General features: G+C 37.9%; 1 protein-coding gene across 1 annotated transcript; it reads left to right on the top strand.

Moving 5' to 3' along the window:
• YEATS4 (YEATS domain containing 4) lies at positions 23 to 23,295 on the top strand. Its single transcript, XM_018047956.1, has 7 exons — positions 23 to 340; positions 3,184 to 3,303; positions 5,762 to 5,828; positions 5,928 to 6,022; positions 10,103 to 10,195; positions 10,287 to 10,374; positions 22,643 to 23,295. The coding sequence occupies exons 1-7, from the start codon at positions 290 to 292 to the stop codon at positions 22,810 to 22,812; spliced, it is 684 nt and encodes a 227-aa protein (XP_017903445.1). The 5' UTR covers positions 23 to 289; the 3' UTR covers positions 22,813 to 23,295.

Here is a 23,527-nt window from a genome sequence, read left to right as displayed (position 1 = left end):
CCTGCGCGTGCGCAGTGTAAGAGAGCTCGTGGCGCCTGCGCACACTTCGCCGCTGCCGCCCACTCCAGATCCGACCTTACCGAGAGCAGAGCTGAATGGGCTTCCGGGACGCCGTCCCCGGCGAGGAGTTGGCGCTTCCTAGGCGACCGGAACCCCGCTGACTCGTCCTCCTTCGACCAGAAACCCTCCTCCTGGGCCCGCGCAGGAGGAGTGGGGTCTCTGAGGGAGCGGCGAGCCCGCCGGCCCCGGTCTCTTTCCCTGGCGGCTGCGGCTTCTACCGTAAGACAATATGTTCAAGAGAATGGCCGAATTTGGGCCTGACTCCGGCGGGAGAGTGAAGGTCAGTGCACGGCCGGTGCCTCCCCTCACGGAATATCTTTTTTGTCCCGGCTCTTTCTAGCGCGGCCTGGGGAGGGTCAGCTTTCGCTCCTTCTTGCCTCGAAACTGGGGTTTCTAGGAGGACGGCGACTCAGAGCCCCAAAGGGAAAATCGTGGTTTCATTGGGCCCCAACTTCAGGTGTAGCCCCCTCCCTTCCATCCCAGACAAAATAAACTGACATAATCCTTGGTGCTTGGGGGAGAGATGGACGTCGTCGCCAAGGAAGAAGCCACTTGGAGGGCTGGCAGATCCTGGCTTGGTGTTCATCCGCTGCCAACCCAGGTCACCTGTAAATCGGGGTCGGGGTCACCCACCTATTGTGGGATAACAACAGCCGATTCCATGCTAAAGAAGCACGTAGGTGAATGCTTTACCGAATTCTCTCAGCCCTTATTGCAGCCTTAAAAAGGCAATATTACTCCCAGTATTTACAAGTGTGATAACGATAGAGTTGGCGGATAGAAAAGTTCCGAAGACTTCCCCAAATTTGTAGTGTTCGAAAGCCTCAGGGCTACGGCCAGGATACTAATTAATCAAGGCAAAGAAGATGCCTGGCACATAAGCAACATTCAGTACACGTTAGTTTCTTAGTTTGTAATTAAAGTTATAATCGAGCTTAACGTGATGTTTGACACCGTGACAAATTTCCCTCCCACTTTAATACGTTACTTGGCACATTAATTTTTTATGTCACGACCAGCTGATTCCTGATATAACATTGGTTTTTACCCCCTTCAGATTTTTATTTACCACAGAAAGAAAAATTTTTTCAAGAAGAAATCACCCAATTTTTGCAGCAGTCTAGTTGCTCTAGGTTTTAAGACTCCTTCTCTATATCATATTGTTTACAGAAATGTATGCTGTATATGCAGTTGTCATACACAGTGCTTTAATGCTTCTTATAAAGCGAGAGCTCTTTGAAAGTTTCAAAAGCTACTGAAATTAAATGGAAGGGGAAAGAGATGGCCAGGTAAAATTCATAGTAGTAGGAGTTTCATAAACATATTTTCTCTCTGCTTTGGGGCCAGATTTTGGAATGATAAGAAAGTACTACAGAAAAGAGGATTATAAAAAGATTGAAAAATAATAATAAAAAATAAGGGAAAAAAGAGAAAACAGAAAAGAGGATTATAAGATTAGCTTTCAGAGAAGAACTTACAGAGCTTTCTCAGTTTGTAATCATGTTAGGTTCTAAAAGTCTTGTAAGTCCAAAATGAAGTGAGGAGATCAGGCTTGTAGTTCTCAAATGCTTTTCCACCAAAAATGGATGTGAGTTAGTCATTTAAAACTTAAAATTTAGGGACCTGTTTCTTCTCCTTGCTGACTGTTACCTGATCTTGTAAGCACCTTTTTCCAATTTAGATAAGTTTCATCCTAGTAGAAAGTCCACTGGCAAATGAAAGCCCTTTAAATATTTGAAGACCTCTACAAGTTCCTGTCAACACTGGCGCTGTGAAATCTGTTACCTACTCACCTTGTCAGTGCTCCTTTGTGTTTATTCATTCAGTCCTTAAAGGTGAGGCCCTATCTTTGTGTGCCCCAAAAGTGCACTTGCTGTAACTTTTTTTTAATTTCCATAGAAACTGCTTGCCTTCTTCTGAATTAACTTTAGGCTAATAGGTATTGATTTATTTGAGGATTACCTAGTCGCAATGAAGTTTTTCTCTTTATGACCAGCCTACTGTATAGCAGGTGCAACTCTCGCAGCTTGGATGGGAGGGGAGTTTGGGGGAGAATAGATACATGTGTATGTATGGCTGAGTCCCTTTGCTGTTCACCTGAAACTGTCACAACATTGTTAATTGGCTATACCCCAATACAGAATAAGAAGTTTGAAAAAAAAAAAAGGAAAAACTTTTTCTATTTGTTCACCGCTTTTCCTCTTCTTATTACTTGTTGATTACATTGGCCCTACACTTTTTACATATGCTATATCTTGGTCTTGACCTTCAGGTACACTCCTCCTATTCAACAGTTAGTCTTAAATTCATGTGCAACATTCAGCATTTTCTCCTGAAATTTTTTTCTCTCTCCTTTTCATCATACTCTGCCTTTGCAGTTCTGACATGTGCACAGAAACATGTACATGCATCACAGAACTGAGCACAAATATAGCAAACATGCCATCAGTCAAGTGTTTATCAAGCTTGACTCTTCCACGTGCCTCTGCTGTTATCTGAATTCGAATGTAATATTTAACTTGTTTGTTTAAATCTAATGTTTAAAGTCCCTTCCTAAGCATTACTATTCTTGAAATTGTGATTTGAATTGCTAGTTGTAGTTGTGGTTTTTCTCATATAGATTAAAGTACGCACAAGTAATAAAAAGAAAATGCTTCCCTTATTCTACCAAAAAATTCTCTTTGAAACTGCCTTTAATTTTTCTACTGTGCTTTGGAAAACCCTGCTGTAAGCTGATTAATAAGGACATTACCATCAGGTGATGACAATCAAAGTTAGTGACTATTAATTACTGGTTGTTCTTTAAAGTCTGTAGATAAAGAACCTTTTCTGTTTCTTTATTAAATAACCAAAGCAAAAATAGAAACTCTCAAAGTACTTTATATGATTTAAATAGATGTTTTCAAAGTGAGAACACTGTAATTACTGTGATATTTAGTTATTTGTGGTAATATAAAATGAGGCTAATGGTCTGGAATTGATTTTTAAGGGAAATCCATGGTATATGCAAACCTAGGTTGTTAGGCCGCCTGCCATTTCTTTAATCAGGCTTTCAGAGCTTTCCTTCTGTTTATTTGGGTAATGGTACAATGTTAATTTATGTTGAAATTGTTTATCTTTTAGGGTGTTACTATCGTTAAACCAATAGTTTATGGTAATGTTGCTCGATACTTTGGAAAGAAAAGAGAAGAAGATGGGCACACCCATCAGTGGACAGTATATGTAAAACCATATAGAAATGAGGTAAATATTTCTTTTTCCTAAAACCTTTTTGATGCTATGGTTTGTTTTGCTTGAAGATAAATTGTAATGTCATTTTATAGTAACTGATAATAAAATTGTCCCATTGTAGGATAACCGAGGTCCTACTGTGTAGTACATGGAACTCTGCTGAATGTTATTGGGAGGGGAGTTTGAGGGAGAATGGGTACATGTATACGTATGGCTGAGTCCTTTCTGTTCACCTGAAACTGTCATAGCATTATTAATCAGCTTTACTGCAGTACAGAATAAAAAGTTTTTTTTTAAAAAAGGTAAAAAAAATTGCCCATTGTAGAAATGTTACCCCAAAAGTTGAAAGAATAAAGTAAGAACTGTCATCTTTGTATACTTGTTAGTAGAAATCAATTTTCCAAAACCGTTTTCTAATGAAAATTAAGTTATGAGCTTCCCTGCTGGCTCAGTGGTTAAGAATTCACCTGCTAATACAGAGGAAGTGGGTTTGGTCCCTGGGTCGGGAAGATTCCCAGGGAAAAACTTGGCAACCCACTCCAATATTCTTGCCTAGGAAAGCCCATGGACAGAGGAGCCGGGCAGGCTGTGGTCTGTGGGGTAGCAAAAGAGCTGGACACAACTTAGCGACTAAACAACAATGGTAACAAGAACTGTCCTGTATACATAGTATGTCTTCTAATCACCACCTCTTAAGGTAGCCTTGTGTATAATCACATGTTTCAGGAATGATAAATTTAAGTTATAATTTGATAATCAGAGAAGATGAAAGACAAAACTGCTACATAATCTGGCTGCTGGTAGTTTGGTTTTGTGGCTGAATCTCTAATGCCTGGATTGTAGTCAGTACATAGTAGGTATTCAGTAGGTACTAAATGAATAAATATTCCTCTGTTTAAAACTCTTCATTTTGTATGTCAGCTGTTATTGATCCAATATAGTGGAAGCAATAAGGCAAATGAGAATTTATGTTATCATTGTTATCATTTGTCACCATCTGAAAACATCTGTAAAAGCATTTAGAGGCATCATGAAGAGATGTTAATGTCTGAAAAGTTGAAAATGGTGCCAAAACCACAGGATAGATTCATAGCTTGATAATGATAAAGTTATCCTGCTTCAAATACTTTTACCACATGTAAGAGAAGAATTTTGGACTTATACTTTATCAAGGAGGGGGCACATTTTGTGAAGGAATCTAGTAACTATTCAAAATAACTTTTTAGTGTTAGTTTTAAGGGTCATCTTCCCATGTAACCCCACACTGTGTTCAGTCATGTTTAACAAATTAAGAGATGATCAATTTGGAAGTAAATAAAACACAATATGCCTCATGTTAAACTGCCATGTAGGACAGTTTATAGTGACTCAGCTCAGTGCCTGCATGCTAACTTGCTTCTGTCGTGTCCAGCTCTTTGCAGCCCTATGGACTATAGCCATGCAGGCTCCTCTGTCTGTGGGATTCTTCAGGCAAGAATACCAGAGAGGGTTGCCATGTCCTTCTCCAGAGGATCTTCCACACAAGGATCAAACCCACATCTCTTACCTCCTGCCCTGGCAGGCAGGTTCTTTACCACTAGCGCCACCAGGGACGCCCGCATAGAACTCAGTGCAGCCACAATTTAAAGGTGACTAGATGAATGTAGCGGAGAAGGCAATGGCAACCCATTCCAGTACTCTTGCCTGGAGAATCCCAGGGACAGGCGAGCCTGGTGAGCTGCCGTCTATGGGGTCGCACAGAGTTGGACACAACTGAAGCGACTTAGCAGCGGCAGCAGCAGCAGTTGAATGTAGGCCACTGGAGCTGAAATTAAGCAAAATACAGCACAGCAAGTAGTGTTGCAACCCAAAGTTATCTTAATTTCAAGGGCAAAGAAGATTCTAGTTGACCTTTGATTTCTGTTTATCTTTTCTTGGTATATTTCACCAAAAGACTGAATTAAAATAGTGAAACCAACTAAGCTTGATAATGTTTCTTCTTCAGCAGTTATACTATCACGTATTAAACAAAATTAAAAGACAAAAAACTTTCAAAGTCCACACAAAAACTTGTATGTAAATATTCAGTGACATTACTCCTAATTGCCCAAATGTCTCCAAACTGATAAGTGGATAAATAAAATATGGTGTATTCATACAGTGAAATATTATTAAGCAATAAAATGAAGTATTGATACAGTCTACTACCACATGGAAAAAATGTTTTTATGGAAAAATCAGAATTGATTTTGAATATTGTCAACAGAGATATTAGCAAACAATACTCAGAGGTACATAAACATAAGATTTGTAACACATGTGAATAGAGACATATATACTTATATGTATGATGAATTATGAAAGAATCTGGCATAAGCTTCCTTTGTTTAAAAAACAAACCTCCAGGTTGTAATTCATATTTCTTAGGCATTTCTTCCCTTCTAATGTTTATATGTAGATGGCAGAACTAATTAATTCTTCTGTATTTTAGGATATGTCAGCATATGTGAAGAAAATCCAATTTAAATTACATGAAAGCTATGGCAATCCTTTGAGAGGTACAGTTCCGTGATTCATAACATACAAAATATAAAAGAACTAGGAAATTGTATCAGCAATTAAAAATTCCTGATTGTTTTCTTTTTTCTTTCTTTTAGTTGTTACTAAGCCTCCATATGAGATTACTGAAACAGGATGGGGTGAATTCGAAATAATCATCAAAATATTTTTCATTGATCCTAATGAAAGACCTGTGAGTAATGTTACTCTTTGTAGATATAAAATGGATTTTTTAGTAATTGTAAAAATGTAATAGTACATTAGACAACATATACAAGCTGTATGTTGACTGTTTTTTATTCAAGTATAGTTTATATAAGTTTATGTCTTGCTATATCTTGCCATGCATTAAGGTTTTTCCTTTTTAAATGAAATGCCTTTCAAAAATCTTTTATTTTCCAAGTATAAAAAGAAGGAATACAGTATGAACAGTTATTTGAAAGAAATCATGGAAATTATATGATTACTAAAGCAAAAAAAAGGTCTAAAATTCATTAGTATTTTTTGGTTATTAGTAATAAACAAGTTGAGTCCATACACTTTGTGAAATGGGAGTGTCCAGTGTCTAGTTAAAAACCCTAGAATGCCTTTTTACTTTTTCATACTGTCATCAGTACTAGCAGCTTTATCTTATTCATGATTCCTTATTATAACTACTTTTTCATCATTTGCTCTCTTCTTCCAGTTGTTGCTAGCTAATGTAAAAAGTCCCAGAAGTTTTCGCTTTGAGCCCTCAGCAACTTGGTGAGGTTGGTGAGATCCTCTTTTTAGGGATGAGGATACTAAGGCTCAGAGATAAAGTCTTGTGCTCAAAAATACAGTTAATTGTGATAGAGCTAGTTTTTGGACCTGTACATTTGCATTCAGATGTCATACTCTTTCCTTTACTCTTTTGACTAAAACCACTAAGCCTGTTTTATTGTTATAACACAGAGTTACAACTCAGGCTGTTTCATTGCACATTTGTATGGTCAGTGTTCAACTCCACTTTCAGGGTTTTAACATTCATCATTATCAATTTTCATCTTGATAGATTGAGTTCATTCCTTCAGCACCAAACATTTACACTTTAACTATCTGATTACATTTGTAAAACTGTGTGCTTTTAAAGGACTTGAATAGCACCTGGGCCAGTGATAGAATTAGTTCCTAACTAACTACGCCAGAAATGCCTAAGGTATTTTTTAGAAGTTCAGACATCTAGTCCCCATTCTCTGGATGGTGATTCATAGATTTGGAGAGGGGCCAGCACCCCCCAGGTAATTTTGATGCACAGTAAGATTTAGGACCGGTTGATGTAGACCACTACATAGAAGTTTCCTTTAGCCCCTCCAGTATAGTAAGAAAAGAAGACTAACTTCCATCATGAAGTAAAACATCCTGTTCAGATTTGGAGAAGTTCTAGTTTTCAGAAAGTTCTACTTTATATTAATCTTCCTTGAACTTTTTCCTGATAACTATTCATAGATTAGTTTGTTTTTATTTTCCTCCTGAAGATCCATCTAAATGGTTATTTAAATATCTTCCATGTGGTAACGTTTTGGTATCTCCTACCATTCTTGTCTTTCTGTGATACTCTCACAGATACTCTGTTTGGCAAAAAATTATTAAATATATTTGCAAGATACTTCTCAGAGGGCAGGATACAAAGATCAGACACTACACCTATCCTTGATCAAAATAGTCTATTTGGGAATATAGAGCACAGAATATGGCAGATATTGAGAGAGGGGAGAGGGAGAAATTGTTAATGTTATTAGAGCTGAGGTTCTTATTAACTTCGTAAGGTTGCTTTGAATTCATTTTATTTTGAGAATGTGCTGCTTTACCTGTCTGCCGCCTCATCTGTCTCCCCCATCTCACCTCCCTGCCCCGCCTTGGAAGATACATCTCTGAAAGAAATCATTATATCATGTAGCCTCATTGTGAGACAGTTCTGAAAGTCTACTCTTGGGAAAGGAAGGTAATACATTCTTTTGCACTTCTGCAGTGATTAATTTATTGATAGGTTTTTATGTAGATCTACATGAACCTGAATTTTATCCACTCCAAACTGTTCTTGTGTTCTTTCAGTGTAATGAAACTATTATAGTTTTTCAGTTGACTCTTATAGAAAATAAGTCATATGAAGATTTATTTAAATTATAAAAGAAAGACATGGGTAACTTGTGATTTACTTCCGTTATCCAGTAACCTATTACAGGTGAAGCCACTATGTAAAAGGAATGGTTGTTTCTAAAAGCAAAATACTAATACTAGGGTTTTATTCCTAGAAATGTTGCCAGCAGGTATAGGCATTTTCATTGTTCTAAGAATCTTCAAGCATCAGTGTAAATTAGAGACATTATGTCTTGAAATTTTTCATTGTCTGTATCTGCATGAATGCCTCGCAAAATCTGAACAAGGTTGGGAAAGGACAGTTTTATGATGTAGTTTTCAATACTGCTCAAATTATAAAACACATAATATATAGGTTTTAAAAGATTAAAAAATAAAATGTGCAAGCTTCCTGTATTAAGTTCCTATTGCTGCCATAACAGTATCACAAACTGAATGGGTGAAAACAGCAGTTTATTCTCTTGGTTCTGGAGACTAGAAGTCCAGTTTCAAGATGTTGGCCATGCTCTCTCCAAAGCCTCTAGGGGAGGATCTTTTCTTGCCTCCTCTAGTTTGTGGTAGCCCCAGGTGTTTCTTGGCTGTGGCAGCATTAACTCCAGTCTCGGCCTCCACTGTCACATGGCCGTCTCTCCCTTCCCATCTCTGCGTCTCTTCCCTTTTTACGAGGATATCAGTCATATTGGGCTAGAGCCCCCCCGTGACTTCATCTTAACTTGATTACATTTGCAAAGACTCTGTTTGCAAATATGGTCACATTCACAGGTACTGAGGATAAGTATAGATTCTTCACTATCTTTAGGGGGATATAATTTAACCTCATAACATAGACACCCCGTTTCTGACCCCTTCTTCAGGAAAACGACAGTTACTGTTTTCAGTTCCGCTAGGAATTAACTCCCATGTGTCTGATGTATTTAAATCCCTAAGTTTGGATTTTTCAATTTTAGATAGTGCCTCTCAACTCCTGAGGATGACACATAATCCTTTATCTTCATATTTCTTTATTTTTTCATTTTGCTGGAGGAATTTCTTCACAAAGGATGCCTAAGAAATAAATTTTCAGAGTAAATGCTCTCTAAAAATACCTTTATTTTTACTTCATGATTGATTGATTGGGTGAAGAATTCTAGGATCCATAGGAGGATATGCTCTCTTGTCTGTGAGTAAAAGGAGAAGAAGGAAGATTAACCAACCTAGCCACCCAAAGCATTCTTGATTTCTACACCTGTCTCTCTCGGGCTCCACTGGGGCCACTGTCTCTCACCTCTGATGTAGTTTTCTTCCCTAAGTTTTTCGGTTATGGATTTCTCCATTATGGTTTATCTATTGGTGTAGTCTCATCTGCTTTTTGTCGTCCTAGAAATTTGTCAAATTATCTGCTTTAAATATGATGCCTGCTTTTTATGATGATTTTAGCTGACTTATTGGAAAATTCTTCATGTCCTCTCAGTTGCTTCTCCAATTTCAGCATGAACCTTTGATGTTTTACCTGCTAGATTTTGTTTTGTACAAATAATCATACATTGTGCTGCAAAGTTTTTCCATTGATGTCTTATTATATCTGTTTCCAAGTATTTTGAAGAGAGGTTGCTCTTGCCGAAGTGAATTATCAGTGGCTGACTTTTTGCTTATTATGCTACTTATGTTATAATCTTAATATTACACTGGAGAAATTAACTTGTCCTCTAAAACTTGAGTATTTTAATATTGATCATTCCTTTTGAAATCAAATCTTTTTTCCTCACAGTAAATATGTAAACTTTATCTGTCACAGTTAAGCAAATTTCATTTGTATAAGTAGAAGACTTTTTGTCTTAGTGATTTCCCAGTTTAATTTGCATAGCCGTATCTTGTGTTATTTTTATATATAGTCACTCTCTGGAATGCTTTGTAATCAGTCTTTACTTATCCTCTCTGTAGCATACATATTAAACAGATATGGATAGATGTTAATACCTAATAGAATAAAAGTACAGTCAGAGTTCGGATGATCTGCCACTGTAAGCTGTAGTTGTGACAAGATCCTGAATTTAATAGGTTTACTGCTTTACTTTAGTAGTTACTTCTGTAACTGTAAATCAGTTAGAGAAATAATAATCTCACATGATGATGATAAAAACCATCCATGGATATCATATCTGTTTTTATTTCACAGGTAACACTGTATCATTTATTAAAGCTGTTTCAGTCAGACACCAATGCAATGCTGGGGAAAAAAACAGTGGTTTCAGAGTTTTATGATGAAATGGTAAGAAGATTTTATAATAAGAGTTTTTAAAGCATTTTCAATTTGTAGATTTTGAAGTTACAGGGCTTTTTTTCCCATTCTATCCCATTAGATATTTCAAGACCCAACAGCAATGATGCAACAATTATTGACAACATCTCGTCAGCTTACCTTAGGAGCCTATAAGCATGAAACAGAATGTAAGTACCATGAGTTTATAATTAATCCTGAGTAATAATGTATTCAGTGATGATGAAAGGATTGTATGATAAGTGACTGTTAAATTTTCTTATTATGTATAAGTAAAATTTTTAGGAGTTAGGAAACAAAATATGTATTACCAAAGAACAAATAAGAAGGATGCTTTAAATAGTTCTCAAAGTAGGCCAACTTTCAAAAAGGTAAAAGACAGCTGCTCACACACTCTGAAATACTGTTTGCCTTTTATTCACTAATTCCATTTAAGTGTAGCTTTTCATTAATCTCACTGAACCTGTCACTCAGCCGTTTTCTGTGTGTTCTAGTCTTTGCTAATGACGGTGTGAAGAACCTTGCAGAACATTATACTTCAGTGTACTGTGGTTAGTGTCTCTCTCCACACAGCATTCCATGCAGCTGCATCAGTCATTTGCATTTGTCATTCAAGGTGAAGCCTATTTAGCGACCCCCTGTGGACATCCATGTTACCATTTATTCAGTTGTTCCTTTGATCTTTCATTTATTTGCTTACAGTGTATATTGAGCATCAGTGCTATGCCAAGCATTGTCCTAGGTTCAGAAGATAAAGCAGTGTCTAAACCAGACAAAAGCCCTGTCCTCATGGAGCTTACATTCTAGTGGAAGGAAGAGAAATAGCCAATAAATAGAACAATGGAACATTAGGTAGTGATTGGATGGCATGGAGAAACCTAGGGCAGGTGAGGGAGTGCTTCTGGTGCAAGGAGATTGTTAGAGTTTTAAATATCATGTCAGAGAATGCTTCCTGAAATTGTGGCGTTCAAGCAAATACCAAAAGGAGTGGGGAAATGAGCCATGCAGCTGCATGAAGGAGGCATGTTATGTGTAGAGGGACAGCAAGGGCAGGAGCCCTGAGGTAAGAGCAGGCTTGGCGTATCCAGGGAACAACAGAAAGGCCAGTGTGACTGGCGTAGAGGGAACATGGAGTGGGAGACGAGGCCAAAGAAGTAATACAGGACCAGGTCAAACAGGGTCTTAAAGGTAACTATAAGGACTTTAGATTTTTAAACTGAAGGAGATGTGAAGTTTTTTTGTGGGTGTTGAGCAGCAGAGTGACATTATAGGAGTAACATTTTCAAAAGATCAATCACCCTGGTTGCTATATTGAGAGTAGACTATAAGCCAGAAAGAGTAGAAGCAGAGTAGTTAGGAGGTTGTTGCAATTGTCCAGATGTGATAGAGTTGTGAGTGGTACCAGTGGGGCGGCAGTGGAGGTTCTGTTTTAAAGACAGGTACAGTAGGATTGCTGATGGTTTAATAAGATGTGAGAAGAAGGTATATTAATACAAAGCATGACTCTTAAGGTTTGGAGCCCGAAGAAGGAAACAAACAAAAAATTATTGTTGCTTTTCATAGAGATAGGAAGTCTGGGAGGGGCAGCTTTGAGGGGAAAGATTAGAAGTAAAGTTTGGACATGATGAGTGTGAAACGCCTATAAGACATGTAAGTGGAGATGTTGAGAAGGGAATTGTACTCAAAGTCTGGTATTCAAGGAACAGTCTGGGCATATAGATGGATTTATAAATTGTGAGGCCATATGGTATCATCAGTAGAGTAAGTGAAGATAAACAGAGGTTCAAGGATTGAGCCCTAGGCTTTCCCAAAATTTAGAGATTAAGGAGATGACCGGCTAAGGAAATTAGTTTAAAAAAATAAATAAATAAACATGAGTGTGGAGGGAGTAAAGCTAGGTGCACATAATACCCTAGAGCCAAGTGAAGAAGGTTCATCCGGAAATAGTCGTTAGCTGTGTACCTCTTAGAGAGCAAGTAAGGTAAGAGCCAAGAAATAGGCGATAGCAACGTGAAATTCCTTGGTGACCTCAGTGGGGCAGTTGAAGGAGAATAGTAAGGACAGACATCCGTTGAAGTGGATCCAGAGAGAATGAGATGAGACACTGGAGACAGGTGCTATGGATAAGCCTGTCTTGGAGTTTGACCTGTAAAGGGAAAGGAGCTCTTGAAGCAGTAGGAAAAGCAGGATTTGGGGTCCAGAGGCCAGTGTTTTCCGGGGGAAGTGGACCAGTAAATGTAGGTGTAGGCTGAAAGAAGTGATCCAGTAAAAGAAAAGGGTGAGGGGATGAACATGCCCTGCTGGGGAAAGAGATTGCTGTTAAACCATGAATGGTTATAGTAGTGCTTGTGTTTTCATGAAACCCATGACTGGGGGGTTAAATGATCTGAATACTGATTAAAATTGCCACTTGGTAGTCATTTAAAATTTCAAATCACACTCATTAAAAGGATTTATGCTTCATTTTCTACATCTGAAAATATGGTCTACTTTGTCGTGAACATAAAACAGAAATGTGTATGATCACTTCAAAAAGGTGAAAAGTGTTAATAATATGCTGTTTTAATTTGTTACTGGTAATTTTCTCTTCATTATAAATCTTTCTCCCATTTCATATTCATAGAGAAAAATTCTCTTTTAAAATTCAAGTGCCTGCATTTCTGTGTTTTCAACAAGACTAATATCATTAATTCGTATGTGTGTAACAGTAAAAACAAATGTGTTTTATAAAAAGACTTTTCCACAAACTACTTCTGTTACATTAAAGCTTATATGTGGAGCTTTATAACCTTGGAAAGTTTCTTTTTTTAATTTATTTAGATTATTTTTTCAAGGCAGGTGGGTGGCCGACATTATCACCGCTTACCCTGTGTGCTTGCTTCGCCAACTGGCATGACCTGAAACCCCCCAGGCATGATCCGCTCCAACCCCCACCTCCCTCCACGCCTGGCTTTTGTGCAGAGCCCCTGACTCACGCACGTGTTAGACTCCTTGGTCCATGTTTCAAATTTATTTTTGGCTGCACTGGGCCTTTGTTGCTGCAGGAAGTCCTTCTCTAATTCCAGCAAGTGGAGGTTACTTTCCATTGCCGTGCATGGACTTCTCACTGCAGTGGCTTCTCTTGTTGGGGAGCACAGGCCCTAGAGCACAACCTCAGTAGTTGTGGAGCATGTGCTTAGTTGCCCCACTGCATGTGGACTCTTCCCATACTAGGGGTCTACATGTGTCCCTTGCATCAGCAGCTGAGTTAACCACTGGGCCACCAGGGAAGCCCCAACCTTAGGAAGTTTTTATTAGTAAACTGCATTTTTGTATTATCTTGAGGTTATTATCTTTTTTTTTTCTTTTTTTTAAAAATATAATTTATTTTAATTGGAGGCTAATTACTTTACAATATTGTATTGGTTTTGCCATACATCAACATGAATCCGCCTTGGGTGTGCATGTGTTCCCCATCCTGAACCTCCCTCCCACCTCCCTCCCCGTATCATCCCTCTGGGTCATCCCAGTGCACCAGCCCCCAAGCATCCTGTATCCTGCATCGAACCTGGACTGGAGATTCGTTTCATATATGATATTATACATGTTTCAATGCCATTCTCCCAAATCATCCCACCCTCTCCCTCTCCCACAGAGTCCAAAAGACTGTTCTATACATCGGTGTCTCTTTTGCTGTCTCGCATACAGGGTTATCATTACCATCTTTCTAAATTCCATATATATGTGTTAGCATACTGTATTGGTGTTTTTCTTTCTGGCTTACTTCACTCTGTATAATAGGCTCCAGTTTCATCCACCTCATTAGGACTGATTCAAATGTATTCTTTTTAATGGCTAAGTAATACTCCATTGTGTATATGTACCACAGCTTTCTTATCCATTCATCTGCTGATGGACATCTAGGTTGCTTCCATGTCCTGGCTTTTGTAAACAGTGCTGCGATGAACATTGGGGTACACGTGTCTCTTTCAATTCTGGTTTCCTCAGTGTGTATGCCCAGTAGCAGGATTGCTGGGTCATAAGGCAGTTCTATTTCCAGTTTTTTAAGGAATCTCCACACTGTTCTCCATAGTGGCTGTACTAGTTTGCATTCCCACCAACACTGTAGGAGGGTTCCCTTTTCTCCACACCCTCTCCAGCATTTATTGCTTGTACACTTTTGGATAGCAGCCATTCTGACTGGCGTGAAATGGTACCTCATTGTGGTTTTGATTAGCATTTCTCTGATAATGAGTGATGTTGAGCATCTTTTCATGTGTTTGTTAGCCATCTGTATGTCTTCTTTGGAGAAATGTCTATTTAGTTCTTTGGCCCATTTTTTGATTGGGTCATTTATTTTTCTGAAATTGAGCTGTATAAGTTGCTTATATATTTTTGAGATTAGTTGTTTGTCAGTTGCTTCATTTGCTATTATTTTCTCCCATTTTGAAGGCTGTCTTTTCACCTATCTTGAGGTTATTTTCTTAACAGCATCAAATCTATAAGGAAGAAAAAGATAATTCTGTAAATGGTATCGGCACAGTTGATAACTTTTGAGAAGAAAACTTAATTTAGATCATTGCTTCATGGCACTTAAAAAATTCCATTTTAATTAATGATGGTTAATTGTTTTTTGATTTTTTTTTTTTGCCATACCATGTGCATATGGCCAAGCAAAGATCACACCCATGCCCCTTATATTGGAAGTGCAGAGTCTTAACAATTGGACCACCAAAGAAGTCCCTAAATTTTTTTTATATCAGTTAACCTGTTTAAAAAATTAGAGAAATGACTATCTATCTTGGCTAGGGAAGACTTTCTAAATTTGAGGTGTTAGAAGAAATTACATTGAAAGACAAAAAAATTTTTTTGCAAAAGGTATGTAACTTATGCATTTCAAAAGGGCAAAAAAAGAAAAAATAGATTTTTGGAAGATATGACAAAGGATTAAAAGCTGTAAAACTCTAGAAAAAATAGAATATAGTTTTAAACTTCAGTTTAAAACAAAGGACAAAGGAGTGGACTAGACAGAAGAAAGATGGTTAGTAAATAAAAAGAAAAATATTTGACCCTGCTAGTAATTTTTAAAATGCAAACCAATAATAATGGATGGCTATATTTGTATCAAATATGCAAAAGAAATCTTTCATAGTTGTATCTAGTAAGGATGTGGTGAACACTGTCTTCTCATCAGTTGTTTATGTGAATAGGCCTTTTAGGAAAGCAATTTGGGAATATTAATCAAAGGTGTAAAAAAAGATAGATGCACTTTTACTAGTTTGAGAACATTATACTCAATATTTGGTAATAATATCAGATTTGTTGAGTACTTTTGTAATCTATACGTGTATAAGCTCATTTATATCTATAATAACTTTTTTTAGGTAGTCCATTTAGAAAAGGAAACTGAGGCACACATTGGTAAGAAACTTGCTCAATTAGTATGAGTGAGTGGTACAGCCCAGTCTCCTAGGCAGTCCTCAGAACTTAGGGTCTAAAAGCATTGTAATATTTGTAGACAGAGTAATAAGATAGAGGTTGCTCATTATAAAGCACATTGAAAGTTTATAAAGATATTTATATTGGTAAACCTGCAGAAATTGACTTAAACACTAATGGTCTAGCTTTTAATAGAAGTTGCTTCAATAAGGAATAACTAAACTGATATTGAATGCTTAATAGAGTTTACATGTACTAGATAAGTGCTTTACATTTCTGAAATGAAGTGAAAGTTGCTCAGTCATGTCTGACTCTGCGACCCCATGGACTATAGAGTCCATGGAATTCTCCAGGCCAGAATAATGGAGTGGGTAGCCTTTCCCTTCTCCAGGAGGGATTGAAACCAGGTCTCCTGCATTGCAGGCAGATTGTTTACCAGCTGAGCCACAAGGGAAGCCCTTAGGAATTCCCTTAATAGTCCTCAGAGGGAGGTACTACTGTTAACCCCATTTTGCGTAGAGAGTTTTGATCTTGCCCTGAATCACTCAGCAGAGCCAGGATTTAAACCCACGCAGAGTCTGTACTCTTAACCAATAAACTGTTGTTTCTCTTTGTAAAAAGCCTGTGCTTCTAACCAGTGCGTTACATTTGCTTTGCAAAACTAACAGTTCTTCTTTGGATTGGTTTACTGTAAATTGAGGCTTCATTTGGAATTTAAAATAGAAATTTTATATATATTTATATATGCTATAAGCCCATGGAATTTCAAAGAGTCAGACACAACTGAACACACACACATACATACATATATACACATGGGTACATACATACATACACACATGCACACACACACATATATATGCACATATATATCTTAAATGTATGTGTAAACATTTAATATATAGGAAGCAGAAAACTAGAACAGGCTAAAACAAGTTTTTAAATGTTTTCTTTAGGATTTCCTCATTAACCCATTTCTCCAGTATATGGTACCCTTGGCAGTTCTATGATTTATCAAAAATACAGTATGGTAACTAAATCAAGGAACAAAGATCTACAAATACAATGAATGCTGTCCTCTAACAGATGAGTTAAATTAAGTCTTCCTGACTAGATTGAAAACTACCTGTTACAGTCATAAAGTCCTTGTTGTTTCCCACATCTTTCTGTACTGTCTCCAAGGCCTGCTGTGTCCCACTTCATCTAATTCCTATCTTATTCTTTAAAACTCAGTTCAGATTTTACTTCTGCCAAGAAACATTCCTTGATACACACACACACTCTCTCTCTCTCTCTCTCTCTCTCTCTCTCTCTCTCTCTCTCTCTCTCTCTCTCTCTCTCCCCCCTTGATATAAATCCTGTCTGCTTTATAGCTCCCTAATTACCTCATGACACTGTAATGCATTTTTCTTTCTTGTCTATCTCCTACGTCTGTGTCCCAGTCTCTGTCAATCCATTGTCAATGTGCCTTTCACTCTGCTATTGTTTAGTCGCTCAGTCGTGTCCAGCTCTTTGTGGCTCCATGGATGGTAGCCCACCAGGCTTCTCTGGAAATCCATGTATGTGCTTAGTCACTTCAGTTGTGTCTGATTCTTTGCAACCCCATGGACTGTAGCCCACCAGGTTTTTCTGTCCATGGGGGTTCTCTAGACAGGAATACAGGAGTGAGTTGCCATGCCCTCCTCCAAGAGGCTCTTCCCAACACAGGGATAGAACCCAGGTCTCCCTCGTTGCAGGCAGATTCTTTGCTGTCTGAGCCACCAGGGAAGCCCAGAAGTCCATGGGATTTCATAGGCAAGAATATTGGAGTGGATTGCCATTTCCTTCTCCAAGGGATCTTCCCAGTCCAGCAGTTGAACCTACCTGTCTTGCATCTGCTGCATTGCAGACAGAGCCTTTACCATTGAGCCACCGGCGAAGCTTGCTTTCACTCTCTGTATGTCTTTTAATTGATATGAAGAGAGTAGGGGAGCAAGGGGGTAAAAATTTCTGCATTGTCAACCAAGTCTAAGGACAGACAAACCATGAAAAGAAATATTGTACTTCTATCACAGATGACTTGTTTCTTTTCGATATAAAGAGCTCCTCACATCATTTTAAAAGGCCAATAACCAGTAATTAAAAAGCTTCAGGGCAAAAGAACCATCAACAAAATTAAAAGGAAACCTACTAAATGGGAGAAAATATTTGCAAATCATGTATCTGATAAAGAGTTAATTTCCAAAATATATATAGAACTCATACAGCTCAATGGCCAAACAAAGCATACAATTCAATTAAGACTGGACAGAAGAGCTAAATAGATATTTTTTCAAAGAAGACATGCAGATGGCCAACAGATACCAAAAATACGCTCAATATCACTTATCATCTGGGAAATGCAAATCAAAACCACAAAATATTATTTGATGTCTGTTAGAATGGCTGTTCAGAGAAGGCAATGGCACCCCACTCCAGTACTCTTGCCTGGAAAATCCCATGGATGGAGGAGCCTGGTAGGCTGCAGTCCGTGGGGTCACAAAGAGTCGGACATGACTGAGCAACTTCACTTTGACTTTTCACTTTCATTCATTGGAGAAGGAAATGGCAACCCACTCCAGTGTTCTTGCCTGGAGAATCCCAGGGACAGAGGAGCCTAGTGGGCTGCCGTCTATGAGGTCACACAGAGTCGGACACGACAGAAACGACTTAGCAGCAGCAGCAGAATGGCTGTTATCAAGAAGACTAGAAATAACAAGTGTTGGCAAGGATGTGAAGAAAAGAAAACCCTTATTCAGTGTTGATTGGTGTAGCCACTATGGAAAACAGTGTGGAGGGTCCTCAAAAAAATAAAAGTAGAACTGCCATATGATCCAACAATTCCACTTCTGGTATGGCCTGAAGGAAAACGAAAACACCAACTTGGAAAGATATATACATCCCATGTTTGTTACAGCTGCTGCTGCTAAGTCACTGCAGTCGTGTCTGACTCTGTGGCACCCTGTAGACGGCAGCCCACCAGGCTCCTCCATCCTTGGGATTCTCCAGGCAAGAACACTGGAGTGGGTTGCCATTTCCTTCTCCAATGCACGAAAGTGAAAAGTGAAAGTGAAGTCGCTCAGTCATGTCTGACTCCTAGCGACCCCATGGACTGCAGCCCACCAGGCTTCTAGGTCCATGGGATTCTCCAGACAATAGTACTGGAGTAGGTTGCCATTGCCTTCTCCGGTTCATTACAGCATTATTTACAATAACCAAGATAGGAAAACAATGTAAGTGTCCATCAATAGATGACTGGATAAAGAAGTGCTTTTTATACACACACACACACACACACACACACATACATACATATATACACATGCACACACACGCACATAATGGAATAATATTCAGCCATTAAAAAGAAATCTTTCCATTTGCATCATCATCGATGGACCTCAAGGGCATTATGCTAAGTGAAATAAATCAGAGAAAAGCAAATACAGTGTAATCTTATTTATATGTAGACTCTAAAAAAAAAAGCTCAAAAATAACAGAGAACAGATTAGTGGTTGCCAGAGGTTGGGGTTGGGGGGGCCATGGCCAAAAAGGTGCAAACTTCTAGTTACAAATAAGAGGTGATATGATTTACAACATAGTGACTATAGTTAATAATATTATATTGCATGTTTGAGAGTTGCTAAGAGTAGATTTTAAAATTTCTCCTTACAAGAAAAAAATTCGTAACTAAATATGGTTCAGTTCAGTTCAGTCGCTCAATGTCCGACTCCCTGTGACCCCATGAACTACAGCACGCCAGGCCTCCCTGTCCATCACCAACTCCCGGAGTCCACCCAAACCCATGTCAATTGAGTCAGTGATGCCATCCAGCCATCTCATCCTCTGTCTTCCCCTTCTCCTCGTGCCCTCAATCTTTCCCAGCATCAGGGTCTTTTCAAATGAGTCATTTCTTTGCATCAGTTGGCCAAAATATTGGCGTTTCAGCTGTAGCATCAGTCCTTCCAAAGAACACCCAGGGCTGATCTTCAGAATGGACTGGTTGGATCTGCTTGCAGTCCAAGGGACTCTCAAGAGTCTTCTCCAACACCATAGTTCAAAAGCATCAATTCTTCTGTGCTTGGCTTTCTTTATAGTCCAACTCTCACATCCATACATGACTACTGGGAAAACCATAGCCTTGACTAGATGGACCTTTGTTGACAAAGTAATGTCTCTGCTTTTTAATATGCTGTCTAGGTTAATCATAGCTTTTCTCTCAAGGAGTAAGCGTCTTTTAATTTCATGGCTGCAATCACCATCTGCAGTGATTTTGGAGCCCCCCCAAAAAAAGTCAGCCACTGTTTCCCCATCTATTTGCCATGAAGTGATGGGACCAGATGCCATGATCTTCGTTTTCTGAATGTTGAGCTTTAAGCCAACTTTTTCACTCTCCTTTTTCACTTTCATCAAGAGGCTCTTTAGTTCGTCCTCACTTTCTGCCATAAGGGTGATGTCATCTGCATATCTGAGGTTATTGATATTTCTCCCGGCAATCTTGATTCCAGCTTGTGCTTCTTCCAGCCCAGTGTTTCTCTTTGTGTACTCTGCATATAAGTTAAATAAGCAGGGTGACAGTATACAGCCTTGACATACTCCTTTTCCCATTTGGAACCAGCCTGTTGTTCCATGTCCAGTTCTAACTGTTGCTTCCTGACCTGCGTATAGGTTTCTCAAGCTGCAGGTCAGGTGGTCTGGTATTCCCATCTCTTCAGAATTTTCCACAGTTTATTGTGATCCACACAGTCAAAGGATTTGGCATAGTCAATAAAGCAGAAATAGATGTTTTTAAAACTGGAACTGTTGCTTTCTCGATGATCCAGAGGATGTTGGCAGTTTGCTCTCTGGTCCCTCTGCCTTTTCTAAAACCAACTTGAACATCTAGAAATTTACAGTTCATGTATTGCTGAAGCCTGGCTTGGAGAATTTTGAGCATTACTTTACTATCGTTTGAGATGAGTGCAATCGTGCGATAGTTTGAGCATTCTTTGGCGTTGCCTTTCTTTGGTGTTGGAATGAAAGCTGACCTTTACCAGTCCTGTGGCCACTGCTGAGTTTTCCAGATTTGCCCACATACTGAGTGCTGCACTTGCACAGCAGTGCAGTGAAGCAGTGCACTTTCACACTTTCAAATCATCTTCAGGATTTGGAATAGCTCAGCTGGAATTCCATCACCTCCACTAGCTTTGTTCATAGTGATGCTTCCTAAGGCCCACTTGACTTCACATTCCAGGATGTCTGGCTCTAGGTGAGTGATCACACCATCGTGATTATCTGGGTCGTGAAGATCTTTTTTGTATATATGGTAACAGATGTTAACTTCAGACTTACTGTGATGATCATTTTGCAGTATATACAAGTATTGACTCATTATGTTGTACACCTGAGACTCATATGTTGTATGTCAATTATACCTCAGTTTTTTTAAAAGGCGGGGGCCAGTCACCTAATAGAAAACAGAGGAAAGGATAAATAGGCAGTTCATAGAAAGAGAGGGAGAAATATCCCCTAACCATATTAAAAGATTATCAATCTCAGAAGTAATAGAAGTACAAATTAAAACTATTCTGAAATATAATTTTTAACCTTCCAGATTATTTAAGACCAAAAAGTTGATGCAGTAGGGGAACAGACATACTATGCTAATGAGATTATAAATTAATAATAGAACCTCTAAGAGTCACTTGGCATTCTTCCAAAATTACAAGCACAGTTATTATTCAACCTAACAATTACTATTTACAGGAATTTATCACACAAGTTTCAGCCTTTTAATTTTGTATCGGGTGTATGTACTATCTATTTTCAAAAATAATTTAAAAAATAAAAGCAATGAAAAATTACAAAGAAAAATGTGGATTGTTTTGGCAATGTAAAATGTATCACAAAAAGAAAGTCACCAGCAGTGGGCAAAATGAGAACACATTATGTGTTTTTAACATGCTGAATGGTTTTTACATGTATTGCTTAATCCTAAATCCTCTGTGAAATACAAAGTTTTAACTGTATTATATAGAAAGAAGAAATTAAGTGAGAGAGATATCAGCATTCAGCTAGTAAGGGACCAAAGGTGTATTTGAACTCAAGTCTTTCTGATTTTAAAAGGTTTTAGTTTTTTTTCCTTCAATCCATGCTGCTTCTAACTAGTGATCATTTTACACTAACAAAAGTACAGCTGTGCCTTAACAGCAATTACCTGAGATGTCTACAAGGTGGAAATGTTGGGTGATAGTAGACATTTTTTTCTCTATAAAACATGGTACTACACTATCCAAGTGGAATATTTAAATAAATATAGTCTATTTTGCAGTAATGATATTTTTCTTTAGTAATTTGTTACATAGCCAGCTAGAATGTTTTAAATATTTAATGTTCCTCTGTCATAATAGTACTTAATATGTTTTTATGTGCCAGATGATATTCATTTTAAATCTTTTAAGCAAATAATATCACAAGGTGTTTGCAGTTATCATCTGTATTTTAGAAATGAGGAAATGAGCATGGAGATTAAAAAAATAGCTTATTCAGAGTGGCACAACTAGTAGAGCTAGAATTCAAGCCTAGGTAGTTACTACTCTGTTTTGACCAAAGATACAGGTTTACCAGTGTGGTTTTGTTATGTAAGTTTTTCCTACACGTAAATTTAAGAATCCTCTTTTTAGTGAAGTCTTATTACTTGGAAGTCTCTTGGACTATATACTCCCTAAGTTCCAAATTAGTATGTAAATGGAGAAAAACAAGGACATTATGTCTTAAAATCTTAAGTGTGAATTAAAATACTGGTGGCCCGAATTTTATTCTTTGTGATAGAAAACGTCTTAGATCCTCTCTTGAGAGTTGAGACTTTCTCACCTACCCTCCTGTGTTTAGTTACATATCTTAAGTTGTTTGCATTTCATCATGGAAACATTGACCTAACGGAATGTCACATTTATTACTCTGTGACATATCTCAGACATATGAGAAAAATGCAATAAATTAATAACAGTCTGTTTTCTTTAGTTGCAGAACTTGAAGTGAAAACCAGAGAAAAATTAGAAGCTGCAAAAAAAAAAACAAGCTTTGAAATTGCAGAGCTTAAAGAGAGATTGAAAGCAAGTCGTGAAACTATAAATTGTTTAAAAAATGAAATCAGAAAACTGGAAGAAGATGATCAGACAAAAGAAATATAAACAGTTCTGAAGACAACTTGATAGTGAGCTAAGATGAAAATAAGGTGGACTTTAAAGGAAAGATGGACTACAAATGCTACAGTGTTTCTAAAAGGAACTTTGTATATAGCTGTCGACCATAGATTTTTCAGCAATGGGGTCAAAGTGTTTGTACTTTACCAGCAATCTTTAATGTGAAATATGTGTATAATAAGAATGAATGGTGTATAGGTATTTTACCAACCCATTTTGGAGTAGTTCTGTGATGTTAAGCACAATTTTAAAATATTTTTATTGCATTGTATGTATAGCTTATCCTTTTGACAGGCATTGAAATTTCATTATAAAGTATAATTTGTACAAATTTTGTACTTCCCCTAGTAGTTAGAATTAGTCGTAAAATTAATGTGTGTATTAAATTTTTACCTCCCCCATCCCAGCTCTTTTGTATCTGATGTGCCCGGTGTCCAGTAAGCACTGAATAAATGTAGTCTGCATATGCTATTTCTGCCTCTTGATGGGTTTCTTTGTCTTGAAGCCCCTGGAACTCTCTCATTACGATTAATGTATCTCCATCGCATTGTGACCATGTATCTCTGATTTGCAGTCATTATAACATACCAAAGCTCTCAGATGGCCAAGATCACATCTGAAGTATTGTTCTGCCTAACTACTGCAGTGTCATTAGTTTTCACATAGAACAATATTCAATCCCTTGTGCATGTTCCAAAGACAC

This window comes from Capra hircus, chromosome 5 (genome assembly GCF_001704415.2).
Source record: "Capra hircus breed San Clemente chromosome 5, ASM170441v1, whole genome shotgun sequence".
Classification (NCBI taxonomy): domain Eukaryota; kingdom Metazoa; phylum Chordata; class Mammalia; order Artiodactyla; family Bovidae; genus Capra; species Capra hircus.
The sequence above is the reverse complement of the archived record's forward strand: the minus strand, read 5'-3'. Positions and strand labels throughout refer to the sequence as shown.